Source organism: Dermacentor silvarum, chromosome 1, assembly GCF_013339745.2.
Source record: "Dermacentor silvarum isolate Dsil-2018 chromosome 1, BIME_Dsil_1.4, whole genome shotgun sequence".
NCBI classification, from domain to species: Eukaryota; Metazoa; Arthropoda; class Arachnida; order Ixodida; family Ixodidae; genus Dermacentor; species Dermacentor silvarum.
In genome coordinates, this window is record NC_051154.1 from 305,616,703 (window position 1) to 305,643,033 (window position 26,331).

The 26,331-nt window shown below is 47.3% G+C and overlaps 1 protein-coding gene across 1 annotated transcript in view; it reads left to right on the plus strand.

Annotated features, from left to right (window-relative positions):
- Window positions 1-26,331, plus strand: part of LOC119437276 (calcium uniporter protein, mitochondrial) — a 250,126-nt gene that overhangs the window by 215,079 nt on the left and 8,716 nt on the right. Inside the window, exons 3-4 of the mRNA XM_037704335.2 lie at window positions 14,586-14,664; window positions 17,529-17,699. Coding sequence (XP_037560263.1) covers window positions 14,586-14,664; window positions 17,529-17,699 — 250 coding nt within the window. The remainder of the gene's footprint in view (window positions 1-14,585; window positions 14,665-17,528; window positions 17,700-26,331) is intronic.

Consider the following 26,331-nt stretch of genomic DNA (forward strand, 5'->3'; position numbering starts at 1 on the left):
CTGTACGGTAAATCGCGTCCTCGACTCGATCAACCGTACCAGTGTTCCCCGTGGTATATGCGTCACTGTCTGCTGGGAAGAATGATCGGGTGCACCCTGATGGGGGGTACCCGACCCTTCCCACTTTTCCGTGTCATATTCCTCGTCTCAAGAATCTGATCAAAGAAAAAAAAAAGGTTTTGCAGATGTGCGTGTAGTTAAGCGTTTCCGCGTTCTGGAGGGCGGGAGTACTCAAGTTATCGCTGTCTGAATTTGATTATATAGTGTTAAGACGCAAATAAATGATCGATCCTCTACAATTTGTACTGCAATTCACGCATTCAGTGAATCAGTGAACTTATTGTTTACCGTAATAACAATTATAATAATGACAATAATAGAAAAAAATATGGAATTTAAGGGATATATGGACCAAAACACATAAAGCCCGAGTAAAAAGTCAATCGAAAAAAGAAACAGCTCTAGGTTATGCGCATGCGCAGTGTCGCGGCGCTATACTTCCCCCTTTTTTGCGTGCTTGCGTCTGCTATCGAATTTGATGCTGCCGTCTTTGTCAAACACGAAACATCGTTGACGGAATGCCATAAGGGTATATACCGCGAACAACCCTGACTGGTTCTTTTCGCTGTCTTGATCAACGTTTATAAAGAACCAACTCGGTCATGATAGCACTGTCAATTCAGACGCACAGAGTCTTGCCTGCGGAGACGACTGTTTCGGGTGTTGTGATATATTTTTACGTCACGTACGAATGTATACGCAGTGCGCCATTTGACGTTCTGACTGTATAGGTGTATACTTGCCACCACCACCTGCCGCGGTCAAAGTGGTGTTAAGGTTGCTGCGTACATCGGCTGTGCATCTGACGAATGTTCCTATTAGGCCTTTTTATTTTGTTTTGATCGAAAGGAACACCCCGAGGTTTGTGTGCGTTCAACACATACCTCGCTCGATTCTCTGCGGGTGCAGCACAGGAAATTCCACATCCAAGGAACAGGGAAATTTCGGGGCTGTGGGCCGATATAGTATATGCCGCCGTGCCGCAAAACCCTTCACTGATCACTGATGTCCCTATATGATTGAGCGCTCCTATCGTTTCACGGAACAATGGTTAGCGCGAAAACTGCCGAGTTCGACGTTGTTCAGGCGATCCGCGTTTGCATAAATCAGGCCCGGCGGGTCATACTCTCAGAAGCGGCGAAAATATGCGATCGCCTGCGCTTTTTTTTTTTTTCCACGAAGCTTCCGCGCGTACAGCACCGTGCCTGGAGTCTGTCTGACTTGTGTATATATACCGTTCTCTGCGGTGGCCCTCTCGGCATTCGTTAACGGGGCAAGCGGCGGCGGCTCCCCTGGGGATGCCGATAAATTCGACCCCCATGGTTGTTCAGCCTGGCAGTGTGCCTTTGATGTGGAATATATATTCGTGGCGCGATGTTGACTGGGAATGCGCTGCTAATCGCGTAAATTGCGCCTGTTATCTCTGCGCAATTTAACCAGTAACGGTTGCGTCCAGCTTAGTTTTTTTCGTTCATGACATGTGCCAACATTGTACTGAAACTGTTTCTATATGTGTATGCTTTCTTTTTTTCATTCGCGCCGTAATCGTAATCGCGAACCAACTCTAGCCCCTCAAAAGGTTTTATACTCTGACAGTTACCACGTGTTTCTCCTTTTTGTCATTTTTTGGTCTTCTAAACAGCGCGAATATTTGAACTACATGTAACCTTCGACAAACAAAAAAACTAGCAGCCCGTCGTTTCTTTTTAAGTTTATTCACTGCCCGATAGCTAAAAGGAGGAAAGAAAGATAGCTTTTGTAGTATACATAGGCATTTGCTATTCACTCAATGTTTGGAATCTATGCCGCTCGCGCAAATTCATCCGGCGGAAAAAAGATATATATATTTTTTTAATTCACCGACGATTACGATACTCCCTAATGCGAAATTTGAGCGCAGCTCTATACGTGTTTTCATTTGGCAATATGTTGGCTGGCGCGGACGTTCATTCTCGTGCGGCACGTTGCAAACGGAGCGAAGTGTGGCGCGACTGGCTCGCTAATCGGGAGATCGCGAGAGGCAGCGCGTGGGTGACGCGTAGGCTCGATTCACAGTAGCCGCCGCAGACAGACCTCTGGTAATACAGCGCTTTGTTTCCATATGCGTCATCGGTGAACAGACGACGCGCGCTACTCTAGCGCCATCTCGTAGTCATCGTCGCCGCAGAGCCCGTCTTGCGCGGGACTACGCATTTCTTCTCACGCTTTCGCCATACCCTCCTCCTCCGCTTTCTTCGCTATCGCCGTCTTTCATCCCCCGCTGCGCTCCGCGTTCGCTCGGTTACACCGAGGACGCCGACGCTCGCCGCATGATCGGGTGCCTAAGAGCTGCGCGCAAAAATTAAAAAGAAATTGTCACGCAGGTGGGAGACTTGACAAACGCAAGCGCGTACGTGCATGCGCGCATAAAAACACATGCGCTTAGTGTTTGTCAAGCGTGCCGTCTTCGTTCTCTAGTTTTTGCGAAAAAGCATACCGTCATAAATATGCTCCTAACCCGCCAAAAACCGTACCCGACTCAGTAAATCTGTATCGCCGTTAAATGTATACACTGCCAAGTTACGCTTTAACATATACAGCAGTTGAAATGAGGCGATGGCGTGCCTTACGCGTTCTACGAGTGCTTCTTTCCCATGGCTGCTGCACGCACTACGCAGCGAAACACGTACGACTGGAAGGTTACGAAGACACGTCCAGGTATACTTGCTATTCATCTTGTTCGCAATGTCATGTCGTGTCGCTTGGTGACTGATCGTCGCCAAGCGCAACTTTGAGTGCTGGCAGCGCCCATCACTGTCCAGTGTATAGTTTATTCTAAACAGAAGAATTCGTGGTTAACAAAGCATGCAGCACTGCAACAATGCTTTCACGACGCCGGAATATGACAGTGACGACGATTTAAGCACCAGCAGCGTTCTGCGAAACAGCAGAGCTAAAACGTGGCCCTAATAGCCGTTCTGTTATACATAGAATGCACGTTCTACTTTGTCCATTTGTTTATCTCCCGCGCACTGTATACAGGGTGTCTCATTTTAGCTGCACCAAACTTTTAAATACTGCCTGTGGCAGATGGCACAATTATACTATAATACAATACTCAATGACTCTAATACAATACTATAATGTATTAATACATTACACAATACTATAATGATGTATTAATACCAGCTTTTATATATGTTCCACAGTTGTATTTTTTTTCCCGCTTCTTTTTCGAATGTACCCGCCCCCCTATGTAATACCCTCGTCAGAGGGCCCTTAGGGGTTTTTTTGAATAAATAAATAAAATAAACATAATTCTTGATCTAAAGTACTCGATGAGGCGGCCATTACTTCCCCGAGAAATCAAAACGCCTAATTGAATAATTAACACAATTGCGCTAATTAAGTTTTTAATTAATATTTTTACGGCACATCTTCAATCTACGAATTATGGCCGCTTAAATCGGAAGGCGTATCCACTTAGAACGAATTCTCAGGACTGAACCAGTTTCGAGATATTAGTTTTCAAAGTGTCCGATGAAATGCATGGCCGTTCCAGTTTACTTTCTGCTTCAATACATAAAACAGCGTTTTACTTAAAGATGCACGGTTTGAAATCTTAGGCGTATAGAAAAGAACAACGTAAGGAATCGGACTATCAGCTGAAAGCACGTTCTGCTCGCTCGCTGTCACTCACTCACTCACTCACTCACTCACTCACTCACTCACTCACTCACTCACTCACTCACTCACTCACTCACTCACTCACTCACTCACTCACTCACTCACTCACTCACTCACTCACTCACTCACTCACTCACTCAGAATGTGCGTGTGTTGTGCCGTTATTTTTGTTCTTATATGTGTGATTTCTACGCCTAACTTTTGAAGCAATGAACACTATAAACATGGCTTTTCGAAGCAGCGGTCCTGTATAGTTCCACTTGTCCTTCAATTGTACACGCTCTTGCTTCGATGTGTTCGGCACTGAGAGAGTCAGCCTTCCTGGCATGTGTCTCTGCAAGCCTGACCCGCAAGACTGCATGGCTACGTCTACTATGCGGAATCACTCTACGGAAGTCATCCATACAACATCAGCGTGGACGCAGTTTTCCTAGAAAGCGCATGCAGAACGAGGTTCTCGTTGAAAAAAAAAAAAAAAATTGCGAACCGGTGTTAGGGCTATACAGCGACAAAATAATTGTTAGCCGCGCTTCTTGGTATGACGACATAATACGGCAAATAGTGTAAAAACGGGACGAAAATGTCGTCCGTTCCCTTAATCATTTGTCCCGGTCTTGCACTGTTCGCCGTATTATATAGAGCAGCCTTTTGTGTAAGCGAGCCGGGCGCACCGCAGCCATAAAAAAAACTAATTTGGGACAAGTTTCGGGTACCTCTGTAGCGCACGAAATATTGTAACAGGTCAGCTTCAATGGCTCTGCAGCCTTACAAAGCTGTAGTTCATGTTTTATGGAGGAAGCGTTGCGAATTAAAGTTAGCGAACGGAATTCTCCACTGGCTGTGGAGCTATCCTCGATCTCAACTTTGCAAGAAGTGACGTCAAGATAAAATGCAACTACATAGCGTGCAACACTGCACACAAAAGCCTGCGTTCTGTGCTTTGGTAGTTCGTCCTGCTCGCAGTAAATGTGTAGGGGGGGGGGGGGGGGGGGGAGTAACTTAGAAATAATTCAAGAGACTAAATAGTCGTCTGTCTTTCAATACGAAGCGATGAATGCTATTTCCATTTAGAACACTCGCACTGACGTCGAAACACCTCTGTTGCTTTTTTTTTCCTTTTCTTTCTTTTTTTTCTCGCATATACCGTCATTATGCCGTTTGAAAGAGCTACCGCATTCTTAAGTGTGCGTATGCCAGGTATGTGAAGGCATTTTTTACGGTGTGCAAAGGTGGTTGCCTCTGTGTGCGTTGTGGGACGATGTCCCGTCGGTGCTTTGCCGGCAAAATAATCAAAAGCCGACGGTCGCGGCCGTTTATTCTCGTTTGCCAAGCAGTCTCGAGCAAACCGAGCGGTTGAGGTAGTCCTTATATACGCAGCTTCGTCGTATAATTTCTCTTACGTGTCGAAGTGCACTGTTATACGCGGTTCGTACGCAAAAATTCGGTACGAGGAGCATGAATAATGCATGCAGTACGCACTCATACATAAACTCTGGGGAGATGGGAGATGAATTAAGTTGTAGTTAGGCGTGATATCGCGGTCGTTATTCTCCTTTTTTTTTTTTTTTTTTTTTCCTCTTGATCCTCCCGTTCTATAATGGCTGCACGCCGGATGCCCAGCCGAGAGTGTGTGCGCTACGGGCATAAATAATGCATGGATTCTTCGGCTGAATGGAGGCCGGGCGTATGCTGTGTGCGGAACGTTGATGAAAGCTTTATTTTATTTTTTAACTTTGTTGTTTTTCGTTTACAATCGGCGCTAATTGTGCTCCTGAGAGTGAAATACCTCTCTCCGGACTAGAGACATAAATGATCCCGATTGACCGAGATATAGACACAAGTGAGGCTTGAAGAGATACTCCGTTTTTGCCGTCTTTTTTTTTTTTTTTTTTTTTTTTTTTTTTTTTAGGAGGATATCAGATGAAGGTTTCAGCTATGGAGAAGTTCGATATTGTTGCCTCGGCTGGCTTCCATAAAGGGCAGACGGTGCCGATTGGATGCGGGGAAGAAAACAAAAAGCGTTGTTTGTTATGTGCTTCAGCGCGCTATATGACCGGGCACCGATTTCTTTGCTCTCTTGCCCCGAGATCACGGGCAGAAAAAAAAAAAAACGGAAAAACAAAAAAAAAATCACTTCTTTGGCTAAGTGAACTTTTACGAATAGTTCATTCGTATCATGTATGAGAGTGCGATGTTCTTTTTGAATAAATTTCTATACTGCACGGTCATAAAATGCAGGCTTCGAACCCGTTAGGTCGGTTTGTTAATGGACGCTATACCTCCGTTTGGAGAGCGCACCGCAGAAGGCGTAATACGTGTTCTACGAGTCACCTATACGGTAACGCACATGCTCACGAATACCGTTTGGCGTGAAAGACGGTAACGTTTCAGCAGGTACTTTTTGTGTTAGTCGTAAGAAATGTTCTTAGAAATGGGCGAAGCGTCGTGGCATGGCTTCGAACGCATTCATATAGAAGAGTCGAGCGCTTACCTCATGCCCTTATATATACGCATTATATGGACATCAAAACTGTGTGGGTTGCGGTTAGTACAGTTTGAGCTTCATGTGCAGCTTTCGTAACTGCATGCGTCGTCTCATATACTCTGCGTCTGCAGTTTTGTCGTAGAAGGCGAAACAGCGGTTCTGAACATAGTAAAGCGGCGTTTGAAATTGAGTCCGCCAAACGTTTGTATACCGTAACATTCTACAGTTGAGGACCACCGATTCGTCTTCCACGAATCCTGAATAGTTGCAAACATGTAGTGTACGAAAGCCATGCAGTCCTGCGAACTATTAACAGCGACACGCATGGGCGCGCTGTTCTTAATAGCTTGGAATTCCGTGCATGTTTGCCTTCTGAATACACTGAGATGAGCTGTGGATGAGCTACCTATAGCTGCATGCACGATGCAGTGCTTCGTGCGTGGCTCGGCGGATTCCTGAAGGCCGAGCGCTTCAGTGTTCCGTCGGGAACGCATTCGCTTCCATTCTGCATTCTTCGCTCCACGTGGGGGCGCTTCCTAATTTTCTTATATTCTATTTTGCTAGCTTTTTGCTCGCGCTGTGTCTTATTCATCGTTCTTAGTGTTTAATAAAATAGGCTCTACCATCACCAACTCCCTGAGACCGGAACGCGCGGCATCACTCCCTTTCCTTTGGAATGGAAACATTACTGCGTAATGCGCAGTGGCGCTCGGCGGTCTAGTCTTCTAACAAGGATTTCGAGTTTGTGACTTTTTTTGTTTTTCTTCGTTACCTATACGGTATTGAATTTTTAAGTGGTAAGACTGCCTGTTTGAGTGCGACAGCCATTGGCTCTGTTTGACGTCACGCGTAATCACGAAAAAAAAAAAAAGAAAAAAAAGAGACTAGAAAAAAAATACTCCGTATACTTTTGTTTTGCGTGTACTCGACCCGTTTATTTGGCTCGCCGGTGTGCGTCTCGATGCTGCATGGTGTTCCGATCTCTATCGCGAACGAGCAGTTCACTTGCTGTGAACTTGAATGCCGCTATGCGTAGTGGCTGGCACGAAAAGCCAAGGTGAACAGCAGATGAGCACGTTGTGGTCATGCTTCCATGCGCCGAAACCTGGTATAACCTGCTTGTGTGTGTGTGTGTGTGTGTGTGTGTGTGTGTGTGTGTGTGTGTGTGTGTGTGTGTGTGTGTGTGTGTGTGTGTGTGTGTGTGTGTGTGTGTGTGTGTGTGTGTGTGTGTGTGTGTGTGTGTGTGTGTGTGTGTGTGTGTGTGTGTGTGTGTGTGTGTGTGTGTGTGTGTGTGTGTGTGTGTGTGTATTCGGTAGGCGTATTTTATACTTGCGCGTGATAACTTCAAGTGCTTTTACTCGTCGTTGATATTTACTTTTGTGTGCGTGCGCGACTTACTGTATCCACGTTTTTAGTACCTGATGTTTTAAATTTACGACGTGCACATCATAAGTGGCGCGCCTTCATGCTCAAACACCCTCTGTCTAGACCAATCAGTGCGCCTGCATGCCGACGTAAAACCTGCTGGCCGCCGGCGACCTCGTCTGCGTGTCGACAAACAAGCGAATGTGCGTGGTCGGTCCGGCTGGACGGGCCGCGGGACAACCTAACCTAACGTCGACCAAGCTATACGCGTGGAGACGCTGACCGCGTTAAAGTGAGTGTGTCCCTCGTCGGCGCGTTATGAAATTTCCTTCGAGGCGCGGCAGACTGCTCCGTCGCGGTCCTTCGCCCGTTTGCCCTCTCCGCATTCGCGTCTCTCGGTCACCAGTCTCGCCGCGCGACGACGTTGCGCAGTCGTCGTCGTCCGCTTTTCGTCTCGCTCTGACAACGACCGTCGGAGTGCGGCCCACTTACTCGGAAGGGGCGTCATCGAGTGCGCGTCCTAATACTGTGGGGGCTGTCTATTTCGGACGTGCTCGCGGTGCATCTTACACGCTCGCGCTGTCGGTCGGCGCTGTCGTAAAGCCTCCACACATCCACGTTTTCCGCCGCTTTCCCGCGTTGTCTTTCTTTTCCTCGTCTATCTGCGCAGTCAACACAACAAATACGGCGAAAGCATCGAGGAGAGGGCGGAAAACGCAGTAAAAGAAAACGGTCTGCACACAAAACGATCTCCCCCCCCCCCCCCCCCCTTTATTTTCTCTCCTTTCTCTATCGGTTGTACCATATAGTGCGTCTGTCTTCCCGCGTTTATTACGCTGTCATTCTTCCTAGACCAGTGACTCCAGTGGGTAGGCCGTCTCCGCGTGTGTTATACAAGCCCGTTATATATACTGGGCTTACGTCTTTTGCCACCGACGTCTGTCCCGTTGCAGCTGTTGTCATTTTCCCGACACTCGGCCACCGCGTGAACGTGCGTACACCGTGTAGCGCGAACGCACAAAAATAGTCGTCGTCGCGGGAGATGAAGAGCGTGGCAATGCATGTGCCGAAGACCGCGGGCTGTGCCCCGATGTAGTACGTCTCCGGCTGCAGCCATGGAGTGTGACGGGCGCCCGCGGCTTTCGTATCGGAAACCTGGCCATCTGTTCGTCCGTTCTCTCTCGATACGCTCGAGCGACTGCAGCGGCCGCATCGACACGGCCTCGAGAGATCGAAGCCCCGCGGACGTCATCCTGAGGAGGCTATCTTCTCGGAGTGTTCGACCGGCAGCAGGGAGAGTCGGGGGACGGGACTGCGCGGTCGCGAGTTTGCGTCGCGTCGTGCTGCAAGCTGTCTTCCGCGGGCACTGCACTGTGTACGAAGTGGCGGGCGTCGGCTCTGCGAGGTGTCCACGTGGGAAGCGTCAGCGCCGACGTCTCCCCCCCGAGTGTGCCGGGGGGAACAAATAAAAATAAATAAAGCGACGAAGGTCGAACACTGAAGAAGAAGAAGAAGAAAGGCGCCAGCTGTGTCGCTCCCTGCGCGTCTGCCCGGTGTCACTCTCATAACGTATAGCAACTTAATATATTGCCGACGTTCATCCATTTCTGGCAGCTATCTTATCCGACACGAGCCATTGAGAGTGTATACCGTATGCGGACTGGAGTATACCGGGTATATATATATATATATATATATATATATATATATATATATATATATATATATATATATATATATATAAATCGCCTGTTGCGTATAGCAAAAATGTACTCATGAGCTGGATTGCTCGAACAGCTAGGCGGACATTATTTACACTGGAAATCAAAATGCATAATTGACTAACAAAATTTCACGAATCAACTTTTTAACTAATTACTTGAGCGCGCATATTGTTATGTGTACGAATTCAGGCCAGTGATTTGCATATCCGCATGGAACGAACTGTGAAACTAGCACCAGTTTTCACATGAGCTGACTAACTTGCGGTAAAAATGCACTCTTGTCCAACTTACTTATTTTTATTTATAAAGTGCTCTGAAAGAAGAGCTCGCTTTACGTTGGTGTAATGGCGGATGCACCCGCCGTGGTGCTGGCTATGGCGTTGCTCATGCTAAGCCCAAGGGCGCGTACTCGCATCCCAGCCGCGGCGGCCCCGTTTCGATGGGATGCGAAATGCAAAAAAAAAAAAAAAAAAAAAAAAAAAAAAAAAAAAAAAACGCCCGTGTATTGTGCATTAGGTGCACCTTAAGAACCCCAAGGTGGTCATAATTAATCCAGAGTCCCCCAGTACGGCGTACGTACCTCGTAATCTTGTCGTTGTATTGGCACGTAAAACCCCAGAATTTAATTGTTTCATGGTGGATACGTCTTTTCATTCCGTTCCTCCATATTTCTCCACGTTGTCGTGTTCACCTGTCCATTCTGTTTGGCTCTCGGCTTTCTGGTTTCTTGCTGATGCTGTAACATTTTTTTTTTCTCTTTCTTTTTCTGAGGAAGTTTAACGTACAACTTGTTCCCTTGCTATTGTAGTGCGAGAACGCTGCTATAACAGAGCAAGGAAGTCTCGACTCAGTGCCGTAAATGCGTATGCTATTAAATGCAAGCACCCTCTGCCCCCCCCCCCCCCTCAATCGACGTTGCTAACTAAACATTGTCGAAATACGACCGATCCTTTATATATATATATATATATATATATATATATAAATGCTGCCCATTTTGTTAGGGGCACTGTCTCCAAAATTCGTGGACATGCCTGTACACCCTTGGCCTTTGTAAAAAGAAAGTCAAGCGTTGGTGCCGGGACACATTCTGCATAATCTACTAATTCGAATTTTGCATGATTCCGGCCGCTGTGCGGCAAGAAGCACCGCGGAACGTGTTACCCCTGTTACCTCCGCAAAAGGCAGCCTTATCGTCTTTTCGCCTGGACAAATGCGCGTATCCCTCTGCGGAGGAGGTCGGGTTCCTCCGGTTTCGTCAGCGCACTCGAATGCGTTCTGGAACACCTGCTGCGCGGTCCGAGTTGTCAGTCGCGCAGCCGTGCCACTATACATCTTTATTCGTGTACAAAGCGGGCGCTGCTGCAGCTTTGCCCTGGCAGGCGCTGACGGCGCACCAAGCTGTGCCGCGAAGCGATCGCCTTTGAGCTTTCCCGCGCTGGTATTCACCGTGCAGTCATCGTCTGACGCCACATGCCTTGGTATAGCATACCATTGCCTTGATACTAAGTACTGCGCCTCATTCAGTCGCCCTTTTACATAGGTGGCTATTGATTTCAGAATTTCAATAGACCTCTCCTGGGGTACGTCACACCGCACCGGCGACGTCACAGCGTGGCGTCACCGGCGCACGTGCGGTGACCCTGGTTGGCAAAAAACAGCCGCCGCCGGCTTTCTGCGTGGTGCAGTCGCGCAGAAGTTGGTGGTGGGCGTGCCACGTGTTTTTATTTCTTTTATTTATTTATTTTATTTTTACGTGAACTTCCAGAATTTTCTTGCCAGCCAGATTAGCAGTAATGTGTGTCGGAGAACATCGGCGTGTGGTAAAGTGCGTGATGAAAATGTGGCGACGCTGGCCTTTTTCTACTTGCGAACGTGAACCACCTGGTGGTGGTCTGTGATGGATTGTGCGATGAAGAATGGGGGCTTTTCCATGGAATTGTGCCACGTTTGTTGTGGTAAAGTGTGCAACGAAAACAGCGACGATATCCGCTCACCTTTGCGTTGGGAAACGGACCACATTATACGTGTGTGTGTGTGTGTGTGTGTGTGTGTGTGTGTGTGTGTGTGTGTGTGTGTGTGTGTGTGTGTGTGTGTGTGTGTGTGTGTGTGTGTGTGTGTGTGTGTGTGTGTGTGTGTGTGTGTGTGTGTGTGTGTGTGTGTGTGTGTGTGTGTGTACTACGCGATTAGCAATACATCTCGCTTACGAGACTGTGGTCGCGTGTTGCGTGTAATAAAACCAGTCGCAGTGATCAGGCTCCAATAGAACTTCAGGGCCCGTAATTATTGAACAGGTGAGAATTAATGAGACGCGATGATTGGTGAGCGCATGTATTGCGGGGCCACCCACGCTGTGTGCAGAAAAAAAATAATAAAAAAACCTTCGTTTGAGCATAATTTATCGACTGAGAGGTATGACTACAGATGAGCTCCTGCGATGTTATGACCACTGCCGAAGCTGTGTGTGTACATTTAACCACGGGGATTGCACAAAAGGCAAACCACAGAAATTATCGCGACTTAACGTACATCTCACGGGTCTTAAGTAAAATTGAACTTTCTTTTTTTTTTTTCGTTATTGGTGTATTCACCTTCATGGTACGGACTTCATGCTGTCATGATGCACATAAACATGCAAAAGTTGGGTCTTGTAAAGTTGAGAGCAGCAAAGGAGACAGCAGACACAGCGAAGTTAGTGCGCAACGGCTTATGTGCTGGTGTAAGATTTTGCTTTGTGCATTCAAATGACCGAGACTAATAATTAAAATTCAATTATGGTGGTTAACATCCCTAAGCTGCACAGCGGCTTATGGGGGACAGTGTAACGAAAGGCTCCCGATTAATTTTGTTCACATAGGGTATCTTACCACGCTCCTAATGCAGGGTAATAAGTTTTTTCTGCATTTCTCCCTCATCTGAATTTAGGCGCCGCTACTTGGTATACGGCTCCACTGAGCCGCCGTGTAGTTGTAGACGAAGTTCATCTTGTGTATCGCTTAAAGCTACAGTGTAAATGGGACGCAAATCGACAATGCAATTCAATACAGTGGCCAACCAGCCGGGGTGGCTCAGTCAGCTAAGGCGTTGCGTTGCTGAGCACGAGGTCGCGGGATCGAATCCCGGCCGCGGCGGCCACATTTGCATGGAGGCGAAATGCAAGAACGCCCGTGTGCTTGCGTTGTAGTGCACGTTAAAGAACCCCAGGTGGTCAAAATTAATCCGGAGCCCTCCACTACGGCGTGCCTCATAATCACAACTGGTTTTGGCGGGGCCCCCGCAGTGCCGCCACGCTGTTTGCAAACAGGTAGAGGTTGGTTCTCTACTCTACGTGCACCGGCCGTGGTGGCGGCGTGCTCCCGTCTACCTTTTCTCCCGCGCTCTTCCCGCTCGGCAACAGCTGGGGCTTCCCCAGCACGTGTGTGTGTGGTGCAGTATATAGGCACATCAGTTGCATGCACCCGCGCTCCGTGCCCTGCGGAGCCCGCGTCGTTTCAGGGCGCGGGTGATGATGAACGATGTGTTCCGCGATTCGACTCGATAGCGATAAGCGTCGATGTGGCGTGCGCCTCTGCGGTATATGCGGCGCAGGAATCGTGCCCGCGCCTCGTTCTTCTTTCGCGGGAATCGAGCAACCGCAGCGGCCGCTCTCGCTGGCGCATCGATGCGTTGGCTGGAACGAGGTGCGATGGTGCGCAATGTCTCCGTCTCCTGCTACGTCTGTTCACCTCTGCGGGGAAGGCACGCCTTCCGTGGAAGCACGAAGTTCCGGCTAGCCGAATTGTGCCTGTGGAGTACGCCAAGCTTCACTATCATGCACCCGTGAATTTGTGTTTTATTTATTTATTTATTTATTTATTTATTTATTTATTTATTTATTTATTTATTTATTTATTTCCTTGTTTAATATATCAAACCAATAAAACACGTTCGTCTTCGCACGGCGAAGCAGGAGAATTACTATGCACGAAACTGCCATATAGGAAGTATAGACGTGGTGAATTCTGGTCAAGCCGTCTCATGGATCGTGGTCACGGATAGGCGAGGCACTCATATGCTCGGAAAATTAGGGGCAGAGCAAATTTAGAAATAAGAAACTGGGCAGTGCCCTGTGCCATTATGTAGCACACCGCGTGTGGCAATTTCCGGTTAATAAGCCACGGAAATAAAACATTTACCCTTCCCCTTTCCTGTAGAGCGATTCGGCCTCGAAACAGGAGGTTCTCTCTTTTTTTTTCGACTTGCGGTTCTCAACGTCAGAGTGGTTAAATTTGCTGCAGTGTACGAGCCCCCTTCCATTTACCCCCGTTCGTATGCCAACTGCGTTCACCCTGTGCATGCCTGCAAATTTCTTGACCTCGCCAATCGACCGGGTTCCCAGACTCGTCCGACTGTGTTTTCAGTCCCTTGGAATCCGCTGTGTTATTCCTACTGGCCGCCTGTGATTTGTTCCACTGATTATATACCGCCTGCCCAACTCTGTTCTTTCACTTTTAAGCTGTAGAATAACATTCGCAGTCGTTTTGCTGCGTAGTTATTCTCCCTTTCTGATGGCGTTACGCCTACCATTTTCATTTCCATCGCTTTTTTTTAGTTGCTTAATGCCTACTTCGTTTGTTGCCCCCCTAATGTGCGGCGCTATCTACAGGGCGTAGAATACATTTTGGTTACTCTACCGCTTTCCTCTCGGTGATATATAGTGTGTAGCACTTGCTGCTGGTGGTTTCAGAGTGCCTGCCGGGAGTGTTATAGCCGATTATTACCCTTTTGGAAACTTCTATTGCGGTCCCTCTTTACGGTGCGATCGATGTGTACTGATACGGCGCACAGTATTCTCGATCGATCACCACTTTCTGGGATGTCACTTTCAGTGCAAGTCGATTGTGGCTCAAAAGGACGTGAAGTTGGTAGTTGCTATTGAACGAAATGCGTGTTAACAATTGAGCGCAAATTTAGATGAAAGCAGTGAAATTAGGGCGTATAAGACAAGCAGGTATACGCTGACAAAAGGGTATAGCTGTTGTCTCATGTTTTCCTTTTACAGCATTCGTCCGAAATTGGCGCTCGACACGCCTTCGTTTACCCGCGTTGATTAGCCGACCAGCCAGCGGGGACAAGATGCTCGCCGCTGCAGTGAGACATGCGTCATATATACGTTTATAAACTGCAGAATCCCCGAACGTGGTCGATCGAGAATACAGCGCTTCGCGGCTCGTCCCACATTGGGGCTCAGCTTAAGACATTCACACAGGCGCCCCATATAACGCGTCACGTGTCGCCTCTTGCAGGAATGGAGGCTACGGCCCTGGCAATGCCTACCGGTGTGCGGCATCCACAGTTCGAGCCTGCCCAGTCCCATCAGCGGAGGTGAGTGCGCCTCGCTCGCTGTGTACGTCCATGTATGGCATCAGAGAGAGCTTGGGCCAACGTAGGCACAACGTGGCGGCCAACGGTTAGTGTTGGCCAAAATTAGGTCTTCAAGGGGTGTGCCGCGCTTGCAGTATACTGCGGTTGGCCACGGCTACAGTGTACTGTACCACGGCGGCCCTCTGTGTAGGCGCTCTGTGCGAGCTGGGGGCGGCTCTGCGCATTCGCAGAATTCTGAAGCGGTTCGTCGCGCAGTAGAATTGACAAGGACCGGGCATGTTCTTGGCGTGTCAAGAAGTGGCAAGCGCGAAATGACTACGAAAGGACAGGACCTATGCGCCATCTTTCAACTGAATTTTCTTTAAGAAGTCAAGAGTTTGACGGAAAGCCGTGTGGTCGGGAGTATGCGTGGTATGCAGTTGAAAGCCGACCACACAAATGAAAGATAAGAGATGTTTCGGAACATCTCTTATATTTGAGTATTTTTAAACTACAATTACCACAAACTTTGTTTTAAAGAGCTGCTTCTATACTAAGAAGGTATCAGACAGACCTTGGCTAGATACAATTCAGTAGTAACACCAAATGAAGTAATGTACACCGTGATCACAAAAACTCGCAGTTTTACTTTTGGGTGCATGCGATGCTAAGAGTCTACAGGGTGATATGGGTCACACACATAACAGTTGCTCCGAGGGCATCTAAATTGCTTGTCGAATAGTAGAACCTCTGTCACTTTCAAGAAACGCCTCAGTAGTATTCAAGTGCCCATAGCAGCTTAAAATTGGAGTGAGAACCTGAAATTTAATCTTTCATTAACGGACATATGCGTTAGACTTAGTATATACCACATTTTCCCCTCCATAATATTGAAAGCCTGTACTAGAGCACTGCACGGGCCCGGGCCTATATACCTGGAAGGAAGCCAGGGTCGGGTAGCGCGCATTTTTTCCTGGCCGGGCCCAGGTTGCATTCGAGCAGTCCGCGGACTGCCGGCCCGCCTGTTTTATGGATTTTGGAACTTTGCCACCACTTTGGGCGACAAGAATCACCTCCCCAGAAAGGAACACGCTGCAAGTAAACTCCAGAAAGTTATATCAAGGGCAAAGCATGGCCACTGAAATACAATACGATTGCAGCGTTCCTATTTGTATATTTACATTGTAGTGTTAGCGCTAAGGGCGCGTTTGAAAACGCTGCTGAATTCTTTCAGCCGCATGACATGCTTCAAAACTCCAGAAAGCAAAGGCGTAGCACGAACGTTGAAGTAAGACTGGCGCAGTGGTGGTGTTCGTTGATTTATTTTATATTCGCGTTATAGCACTGATCTGAGAACAGTAAGTGGCTGTGCTGTTGGGCTGCTAAGCACGAGGTCGCGGGATCAAATCCTGGCCACAGTGGCCGCATTTCGACGTGGGCGAAATGCAGAAAACACCCGTGTACTTAGATTTAGGCGCACGTTAAAGAACCCCTGGTCGTCCAGATTGTTCCGGAGTCCCCCACTACGGCGTGCACGTAAAACTCCATAATTTATTTATTTTTGAGAGCAAAAAGACAACACTGCTTTGCATTCTATCGATCGCATGTGGATCCGATCATTGGACCTCGAACACCTGCATTGCCTTACTATTTTGGCCGTCGCCTTATTCAATAAGCAGTCTTATGGGACTATAGTATCAACTTTTAATTTTCAGTCACAGGGCCCGTAACGGACCGAGCCCTGTCCCCGGCCGGGCCCGGGTCGGGCCTGTGGAGAGCAGCCTTAGACAGGGCCGGGCCCGGCCGGGTCGGCTAAGACGCAGAGCCAGAGCGGCCGAGCCGGGCCGTAAAAAATATACAGTCCCGTGCAGTACTCTACCCTGTATAGCGACTCCTTTAAGGTCGTACGAGATACTGTACGTGCCGCACCGTGATCGGACTCGTGACCTCGGCGTCAGTGCGCCAACAGTTAACTCCCACTTTGCACTGTAATTCTTGCGCGGATCTGGTTTGAACTGACTGCTCGTGATGCGTGGCAGCGTCGGATGCCGATCTGCACCGTATACTGTGAGCGGAAACAAAAGAAAGTGCAAGTCATCGCCCAGGCGCCCCTATAAGATGCTCTGCCCGTTTTGAAAGCGTTGCAGCTGTCTTCCGTGTGTACTCCATTTGTTATCATTGTCTGCGCGCACACGTACGCTTTTCGCTTGTTCCTAATCGCTGGTTGATAGACACCAGGCTCTCTGCCGAAAAAGGAAATGGAACGAACTTTCCTCCGATGAGAGTTTCTAAGTACTCCGAAGCCACCTCCTCAAATTTACGACTTGGGTCGGGCTTGGCGGCGGGACATCTCGGAGACGAGAGCCAGGAGCGTGACAACCTTCTAGAACGGCTTGGAAGAGCTGGTGAGCCAGCGTCTATACGACGCTCGCTCGCCAGCGCTTCCGGCCGCTCGACAAGATGCATTAAGATGTGTTAACGGAAGTGTTCTTGTCTTTCTAACTGTAACCAGCAAAATAAACGACAGTATATACACCAAACGGCCAATGCCTTCTTCCTCAGCGATATGCCATCGTCGACAGAACGACAACACATGTATTTGTTCGGCGCCGGCCTTCTTTTTGTTTTTTTCTACAAAACACAAAACAGCAACATCTGGTGAACGTATGCATTCGTCCGTCGTTTCGATCGAATTAAATGACTCGTGTACGCATCGCATCTTCCTTTTTTTTTTTTTTCTTTAACTTGCGGTGCTTATTCGTAACCGAATCACGTTCGCTATGTCGTGCACATTGGCTGACATTCGATCCGTGAAATTCACGCACACGGCGCCTTGTTCTCGGGTTCTCAGCATTTCATTGCTGCTGCTGCTGCTCTGTCCGCAGAGGTAACGGTGGTGTACAAGGACGGCCTGCCCGAGATCACGGTGCCGTTGCCCTCCCGACGAGACCGGTGCCGCTTCACGCTCCGGCCGCTGGGCAGCACGGTGGGCGACTTAATGCGCAGCATCTGCGTCGAGGACCGCGGCGTCGACCACGTCACCGTCACCTCCACAGGTAAGAATACATACACGACGGCTCGACATGCGTCGACTCCGTCAGGAAACCAGTTGACGGCCATGTGCACGCACTTTCGTGGCCCGAATTATACGAGGCGCGCACAGGCCGAATAGAGGCTCAGAATAGAGGCCCAAGCTTTCCGCAGCCGTCACTTGCTGCTGCGTAATGAATGGTTAATTATTCTACTCCCCTCTCTCTTATTATAGCAGAGGACGACGCACGCGTGTGCGCGCACGGACTTGTCAGGATATACGAAATGATAGGAGAGGGGGCAGACTTCAGCTTGTGGTTGCCGATCTGGCATTATTAATAATAAGTCGTGCCTGCATGTAATTTCTTGACGCAGTCCTGTTGCCCTGTAGGTGTCGGGAAATAAAGAAAAAAAGATACGCGTTGTGAAAGCTAAGGGTCACAGTGAAACTTTTCAGGCACGTGATCTAAACAATATCCTGGCTTGTCCGCGCGCCAAGCAAGCGGCCTCGTGAGTCGTACGTACCTGACTGTGTGCTCCACTATATATATATATATATATATATATATATATATATATATATATATATGTGTGTGTGTGTGTGTGTGTGTGTGTGTGTGTGTGTGTGTGTGTGTGTGTGTGTGTGTGTGTGTGTGTGTGTGTGTGTGTGTGTGTGTGCGCCTTTAATGCGGAAATCGAGAACACCGCTGCTGAGTGTTCCCCTGTACCGTGTTTTCAAAGCCATCGCATATTTGCGTTGTTACGTGTATTTATCGCTCACGTAAACCCATTCGGCTGCTTGCAAGAGGGAATTCAAAGCTAGCGTATGCATAAAAAAATCTCGTTCATTCCACCTGAAAGGTGCACGGCGTCCTAGCTATACGTTTGCATCAACCCGACAAAGTCGGATAGAGTCGGCTTGTCAGGTCGAATTAAATCCGATCGGGGCGGGTTCAGTCAGCCCGATTGAAGGATGGGTTGATCGACGCGCCAGACCCGCTTGCCGAAGTGCATGTAAACCCGGTTGGGTCGATTTGGGTGTCCCGACTCGACCTGTTCGGGTCGAGTTCGTGAAAACGGTGCTCCTATATTATTTTCCTTCGAATATATTTCTGGCGAAAAATTTCTCGAGTCGCATGATTGAATTCTGCAAGCCTAGAGCGAAGGTTCTTCTTTCGGCGATGCATATAATGCCAGTTCTTCATATTTGATGCTGCTAAATATTTTTTTGTCTTTTGACTATCAATTTCGAAAAATCAAGAAATTTGTGATTTTTCTGATTGCGAGCACCACAACGAGGCCTTGATTGACTGCTTTTTAGCAGTACGAACCAGATACCCAGGGTATTATGAAGCGAATAAAACGCAACCTTTCTGACACATAAAAATTAAAAAAAAATAAAATAAGTAGAGAGAGAATTGAGAAAACCTGCCGAAGCAGTTAAAGCGAAAATATAGCGGACAGCGCATTTCACAAATAATTCAAATCTTCACTTGATTTAGGAGGTATATTACCGAAATGGATATTTTTTTAACAGCGAAAGAAAATAAGGCGAGCAATCATTTGCCCTATGCTGATTAGTCACCGCGCATAGTGCGCCGTTTGATCCGCGGATGTCATCTAATGCCAATTCGTCCGATTATTTTATTGATATTTCCGCCCTTTCTTGTTCGGCTCTTGTGGAGAGTCGCGGCGTGGCGATAGCTAAACAGTTCTCCGTATGCAAAACAAACGCAAATAAAAGGGAACGTCGGTGTATATCCGGCATTCAGACGAGCAAGAAAATTCGTATTTTGAGGGGAATATATGAAGCGAAGCATGAACCCTATATTTTACACTCCTGCAACATTAAATAGCTCTCTTGGCAAGGGTATAAGTGTGATATAGGGTGTACCAGCTAACGTTAGCCAAGCTCTTATAAGAAAAAAGAAGGAAGACGAAGAAGAAGAAGAAACAAAAGACAGTGCATCCAAGATGTGGTTATCGGACCTATATACGATGTCCGGTCGTCAGACCTGCGACAAACGAACACCGTAGCTTTTTATTTTTGTAACTTGCACCACGTCTTTTTCTTACTTTTTTTTTTCTTTTAATAGCTTGGCTAACCTTCGCTGGGACACATGGCACAATAAAATAACAGAACAGCCAAGAACAGTAGGCCTGACTGCCTTGAATTTCGCAGACCGGCTCCCCTAGCTACGATGCCGTTCATTCTCTGCTAGTCGTTGCTTGCTAATGGTTTATTAATGGAAAGAGCTGCCGTCGAAATATAAGCGATAACTCAACGCGGCAACTCTGGTGCGCTTTTACTGCGGAAAAAGGAAACCCAAGCGCAAAAACGTGTGCGGAGAGTTCTGTGACGTCACGTACGACCACGTCATCGGCGTGAATTTCTCATCTTGGGGAACGTTTCTGCTGCCTGCCCCGAATAAGCCTGCTTCTAGTGAATTTTCGTTGAGGCAGTGCTGTTAAGGCAGAGTTTCTCTCTTTCTTTCTTTCTTTATTTCTTTCTTTCTTTTCGTTGTTGACAGTGAATCGGTCGATAGGCTGGCAACGCCTGCTGCCGGCTGCGCGAAAACTGCAGTTGAAACGTCGGCATCAAACCGCGTTCTCTGATGAATTGAAAGAACACGGGTTATATGCACTTAACCTCTTTCTTTTTCTCATTAATCTTTTTTCGTCACACATCCAAAAAAACGCTTTCTTGGTGAAATGTTCAGAAACTTCACTGTGGAATGCGCTAGAGCCCGCTATATTTTTTACTTGAACCGATTCAGTGCTTGAGGTCCGCCAGAACGCGCTTTATCGTTATTTTTTGTTTTAAACTTCACCTTTCTCAAAAACTATTTTGTTTCATTTGGCCTCGAATGATTTTCACCTGATATCTAGTTCATACCTACGCATGTGCAAAATTGTGCTCGCAAGAACATAAAATATTTTCTTCAAAAAATGCCAAATGCCCTGCAACTTGTCCCTGTTTTGTTTGTACGGAAGGAAATACACTGACACTCGCGCGAGCGTTTTTTTTTTTTTTTTCTCTCTCTCTCTTTCTTCCTCTATTCGCCCTTCCGTGGTTAGGAACGGACGTGACCAGCGGCCAGCCTACATTTGTACTTGGTTGAACTACAATCCGTTATTTGAAGTGATAGCCAAGAGTAAATAGAAATGCGGTAAATTTTACTGAGAGGCAGCACAACTAACGGCGGCTGTGTTTACATTTCTTCCATATGCAACGTGTAATCTCGTGCGATTGTTTTTAATAAGTTTATGCACTGCAGCGAAGCTACGCCGAAATGCAAATACCAAATCGGGCTTACGCACAGCGTGAGTCGCAACGATAGCACGAAGACGATGGCTGACGCTCGTCGAGGAAGAATAATGGTGATGACCGGCGTATATGCACACAGAAGTGTACGACTCTTATCTCCATTTGGGGATTCTGTGCCTCCTATAGCGGCACGTACCCATTCTGCTGGGTCGGCCAAGGATGGGTACGTGCACACCCAGTGGCACTTACCGAATGGCTAAATAAAACAGAGTTAAATATAGTTATCGAATATAATGCGATATTCCATTAAGAGGTTGGCGTGCCATAGAGATACACGCATGAGCCGACGTCATGTGTCCAGGTTTTACGCGGGAATTTTTCTTCGTTAATTATTATTGTGCAAAACAGAGATGCTCTTACTGGCGTTGATACTTCGTCGGTCAGCACACAAGGGGCTATTACGTAGACCGTTTACAGCGGATCGCTTGCGTAGGGCAAAAGAGATTGCACTATACCGTTTTCTGAGTGCAGCCGCGAGTGCCTCATATGAGTGCAGCCGAATGCCTGAATCGCTGCAAAATTTGAGTGGGCTTTTGCTAACTCTGTTTGATTGCATAGGACGACGTATATATTGCACATATGAAGTGCGGCGTGGTGCACCTGAAAACGCATTATCCGGCACTATGCGAGATCAGCGTGTCCTGCAGTATATCAATAATGAGAAACGCGGCTGTGTTCTCGTGTTGGGTATATAGACAGTGCCTTTTAGCAAATTAATTGTTGCCTGTCATATATCAATATTGTTTTTTTTTCAACAGAATAGGCCACTCAGCTTTGAGAAAAAAAAAAAACCTAAGCTCCGATACGAATGCGACATGAACAGGCACGAGCATGAGCGAGCTATTGAGTATGCACTCGTAGACGATTGGTGCCGCCGCACTGTCTTAAGTCTTAACGAAGATTTCACGTTCCGTAATGCGCATTTCATTAGCAGGAGGAGACGACTATATAGTCGGTGCTCGAACGTATACGCGTAATCGCAGTGGATCGGGCACGTGGTCATGATGATAAACCGAGAATGCGTCTCCCGTGTAAACACACTTTCCTGTGTTCTTGCAAGTACAGGAATTAGAAAGGTGTTTCACTGAAAATTTAGTTCTTAGCACGGACAGCACAACTAAATATCTTTAACCGATTGCACTTTCGTTGAAGCTCAAAACACCACGCCACTTCCGGTCCAACACCTTAATTACTTCCATCCAATTTTCTTGTCCGAATGACTTATTCAGTGGCCGGTGATCTAATACAATAGTGGCGTATCCTACTGGGCAAACCTATATATACACATAGGACTGTTCTCGCTGCTTATGCATCGCCGGACACTATCAGTTTCTTGAATGTTCACAGAAAAAGCGATGGTTGCGAGCGGAAGTGAAAACAACAGTTACATTTGTAGTGGCACTGAAAAGAATATTATCGACAGATTTCTCGCACATAACCACCTTTTAGACAGATTACACAGTATATATACTGAGATGGTAAGGGCCATCTGCTGTCACGAGAAAACTGAAGGAAAATAAGTACGCGCAATCGCGAGTATCGCTTCATCGGAGGACGCACACTCGCCCACTTGGGATATTCGCTCACTGCTATCGGGCTGAAATAAGGCCGTGTGTAAATTATCACCAGCACTAACATTCTGAAAGCGCAAACTGCCGAATAATTGCTGGCGAATAATAGATCATCCCGAAGGCGAAAGCAGCACTTTTCTTCATTTACTCCGAACATCGTCCGCTATCGGTAATGGGGAAGCCAGAAGGCGCTCAATGGCGGCACGGTCACGTGTTCAAAGATGAGAAGTACTATGGCATTTGGCGCGCATATATCTATCCGCATATCTGTCCGCCGAGATACCGAGCGACCCCAGACAGCAGCTACCGCAGCACACCCGGGAGGGTGGGCAAATAGAATCATTAAAGCATGAAAGATACTTTCAAATAACATTTTTATGGCATGTCGTTTCGTAATCGAGAGCCATATTCGCGTTCGCCTAGTGAAATGAACCTTTCTTTCTTTTCTGTTATTGAAAATATTTTCTTCGAATGCGTTTAACGTAGGACGGAACACACACGTTTGTTATTTCTTCTTACCCGTCAATAATGGTTGACAAAAAGCTTCGTATATGTGTGATGGAATTAACTTTATTCCTTGAATGAGCTACTGTTAATGAGCCAAACATGTATTTCCAGTTCTCGTGCAAGGAATGTTCGCCGCTTCGGGTAATTCAGCTGAAGGAGCACAATTGTTCTATCTGCCACTGGTGATTTAAAAAAGGAAAAGTCTGCATATCTTCTTTAAATTATAGTAGGGTTTAAGGTCCCGTTTAGCGTGAACACTAGTGCGCGTGCGCGTAACTCTCATGCCGCCAGCGAAACTTGGTACGCTGCCCTCGCTCCGCAAGCCTAGCTGACTCGCCTACAGTCAGCCGTCTATAAACTAGTTGGACACGGTGATCGATCTCTCACCAGCGTGATCGTAGATGACCAGGATTGGCGCTATTACAACGACGTGCTTCCGTACGCGCAAACCTAACTGATAAGGAGCTCACTGTGCCGGCGTTTTTTTTTTTTTTTTTTTTTTTTCCCTTTTCTTTTTTGCGAATGGAGGCAAGCGGCCGTTTCTCGCTGCAGGTTGAACTCAGCGGCGCGCGTAGCGCAGCTGCGCCATCTCGTAGCAGTGACGGAAAGCGAGCGCTTTAGTTGTACACCGCGAGAATTTGAACTGATCATGTGCCGACTGAACTTCCTCTGGGTTGATGCTGTATAGGCTCCCTTCAGTGGTCAGGCGGCGCAGTGATCGGCTCAGCCGTCAGCGTCGCCGTGTCAGTTGCGCGAAACACCGAGGTGGCCACTTCTACGAAGGCATGCTTCTGCGGCGCTCATTTGAAACAAGTCGGGCGTTCTAAACTGTGGTTTTTAAGGCAATTGAAAACATTGAGGCCCATTTTCGACCACTGACACTCGAGAAAGGACGTCAACTTTATGACAACAACCATGTATTTCGTGTCAAAAAAGTAAACAGGACGGACATCGCAGCAAAGTTCTTATCACGACAAATAAAGCACGTTTACGACGTCCAACTCAAAGTAAGTTAACAAATAAATAATTTATTCCGCTTAAGTGGGCAAATACGGCCGTAGACGTTTTTCAACTTTCATTTGTAGCTTCAGTATACTTCGAGCGTGCCTTGCTTATCACATTTGTCGAGGTTTTGGCGAGTTGAAAGGTAACTTGAATGATTCTTTATGGAGCTTTTTTCTCCGTTGACAGAGAGCCTCGAGCATATTCTGGTGTTATCATTCGGGCTCCAGTGTGAGAGGTCATCATCGCTGAAACATAACAGAGAGCAATCAGCTGACACTAAGCAACACCAAGACTGAACAAATGTGTGCTAGCGTGCGCGAGAGAAGTGCTATTTTGCGAATACTCGATGTGTGCTGCGGTGCACTCCAGCCTTAGTTCTGTTGTTCTAAACGCGAGAAAACGTCGGCATGAATGAGCCCGGTTTCAGCCATCGCGTCTTGATCCAGGCGCAGAAAGGAGCTGCACGTTGGCTTATTAATGCACAACAAGAACTACAGTGCGTACAAAGGTCCAACGCGGAGCGCTTACGAAGCTAGATTTGACACATAACAACCACTGTGCATTTGTTTTGGAGCGAGACTAGCTAAACAATTATCCAAACCAATTTACAACAGCAGGAATCAGATCACGCGTGTTTATGCAGTTGTCGCTTTATTGTGCGTTTTCATGGATGCTGCCTTGTGTTTTTTCTTCTTCTTTTTTTACATTTTTTTAATTTTGCGTTTGCGTCATAGTTCAACAGAAATTCGCAAGAGCGACTCTTACTTGACGGCCCGAACCACGACGATCCACCTTCAGCCGCCGGGTTTCTCCCCACATTCTTGAAGGGAAGCGGCACAATTTGATGCCGACATCCCCTTCGCGGTTGTGAAAATACCTAAAGCAGCAGTGTATGCGCATGTTCTTTTTGTTCACACTTCTCACGGAGGAGCTCCCGAGTTGTCGCGGTGAATCCATTGAAAAATCTGAAAAGGAAGCTTTCAGGTGCGCCTGAGCGAAGCATGGTCAAAGGTGAAATGCCGGTACGGGCCTACTCGCGGGTGCTCACCGCCGCTGCTAGGTGGCGCGACATGTACAGCCAAACTGCATTGCAGGGTGCCTATAGTGTCCCTGTGAGCATATACAGGGGCACTAATGCTGTGCAGATGGCTTCAACGGCCTGCGAAGAGGTCAATGAACCGGTCTGCTCAACAGTGAAGCCGTCTGGACGCGGGCGTTCGCGCTGCATGCACAGCTACGTGCTAACAGTTGCTCAATATGCACGGAGTTAAATGTTGTTGAAACTTGGGTTGGTTTCACTGTGTGTGTACAAATTTGTGCTAGACGCTGTCTAATGAAGTTTTGTAACGTTTTTGAGGCCAGATGGCGGGAGTTGCGTCGGTGATGTGAAACGCGCTTACAGGTGCCGTGGGAGGTTTCGTCGAGGAAATTCTTTTTTCGAATAAATGACATTTTCCGGCAGAATGAGTCGAGATAGCTTTGAATGAATACTTTGGATCTCTAAACTGGTTCGGAGCGCCTGGAAGAAAATGTTTTACTCGTGACTGCCTCTCTGCCACCGTTGCGCTAGCTCTATAAAGACGTCGGCACGTTTCATGTAGTTTCGTTATGCCGATTCCGCAACATGTAATTGACCACGTAGCAAACAAATTGAACTGCAATAACTGCTGCGAAAAAGTAACCTACTTCAAGCATGCAGTGCACCAGCATTTCCTCTGCTGGTGCACAGAGCAAGACAAAAAGGAGTTTTCGTGGTCATTAGATGAGAGTTCTAAAACCTACAAAAGCTCAGAGCAAATGAAAAAGCAAGTTACTCGTTACATAGTGTCTACATCTTGCCACAAGCTTTGGAAACGTCTCCTTGCATGGGCGTTCGCTTGCTATTATGTTTACTTCGCTACGCTACAATAGCGTAGGATATTTTTCCAGTGTTCTCAAAATTCTACCCAAGAATTTCCGTTTATTTTTATGACGCCTTCAACGTTTTCAGAAATTTGTCATTTCTAGCGAGACATTTCGGGAGTCGGAGAAATAAAACCCATCGCATTTGAAACCTACATTTGCTGGCGGACAGCTATCGATTTGTCCTTCCAGTTTGCCTTCCTTCGGCGCTGTGAGATCGTAAATATGATGGTTTAGTATCGTCCTATAATTTTTACGATGGCAGAAATGCTAAGCTGACGCGCCGTAATCACGAGCCGTGAGCTTTTTTTTTTTTCGGGCTCGACGAGGGTGAGAACGCCAAAA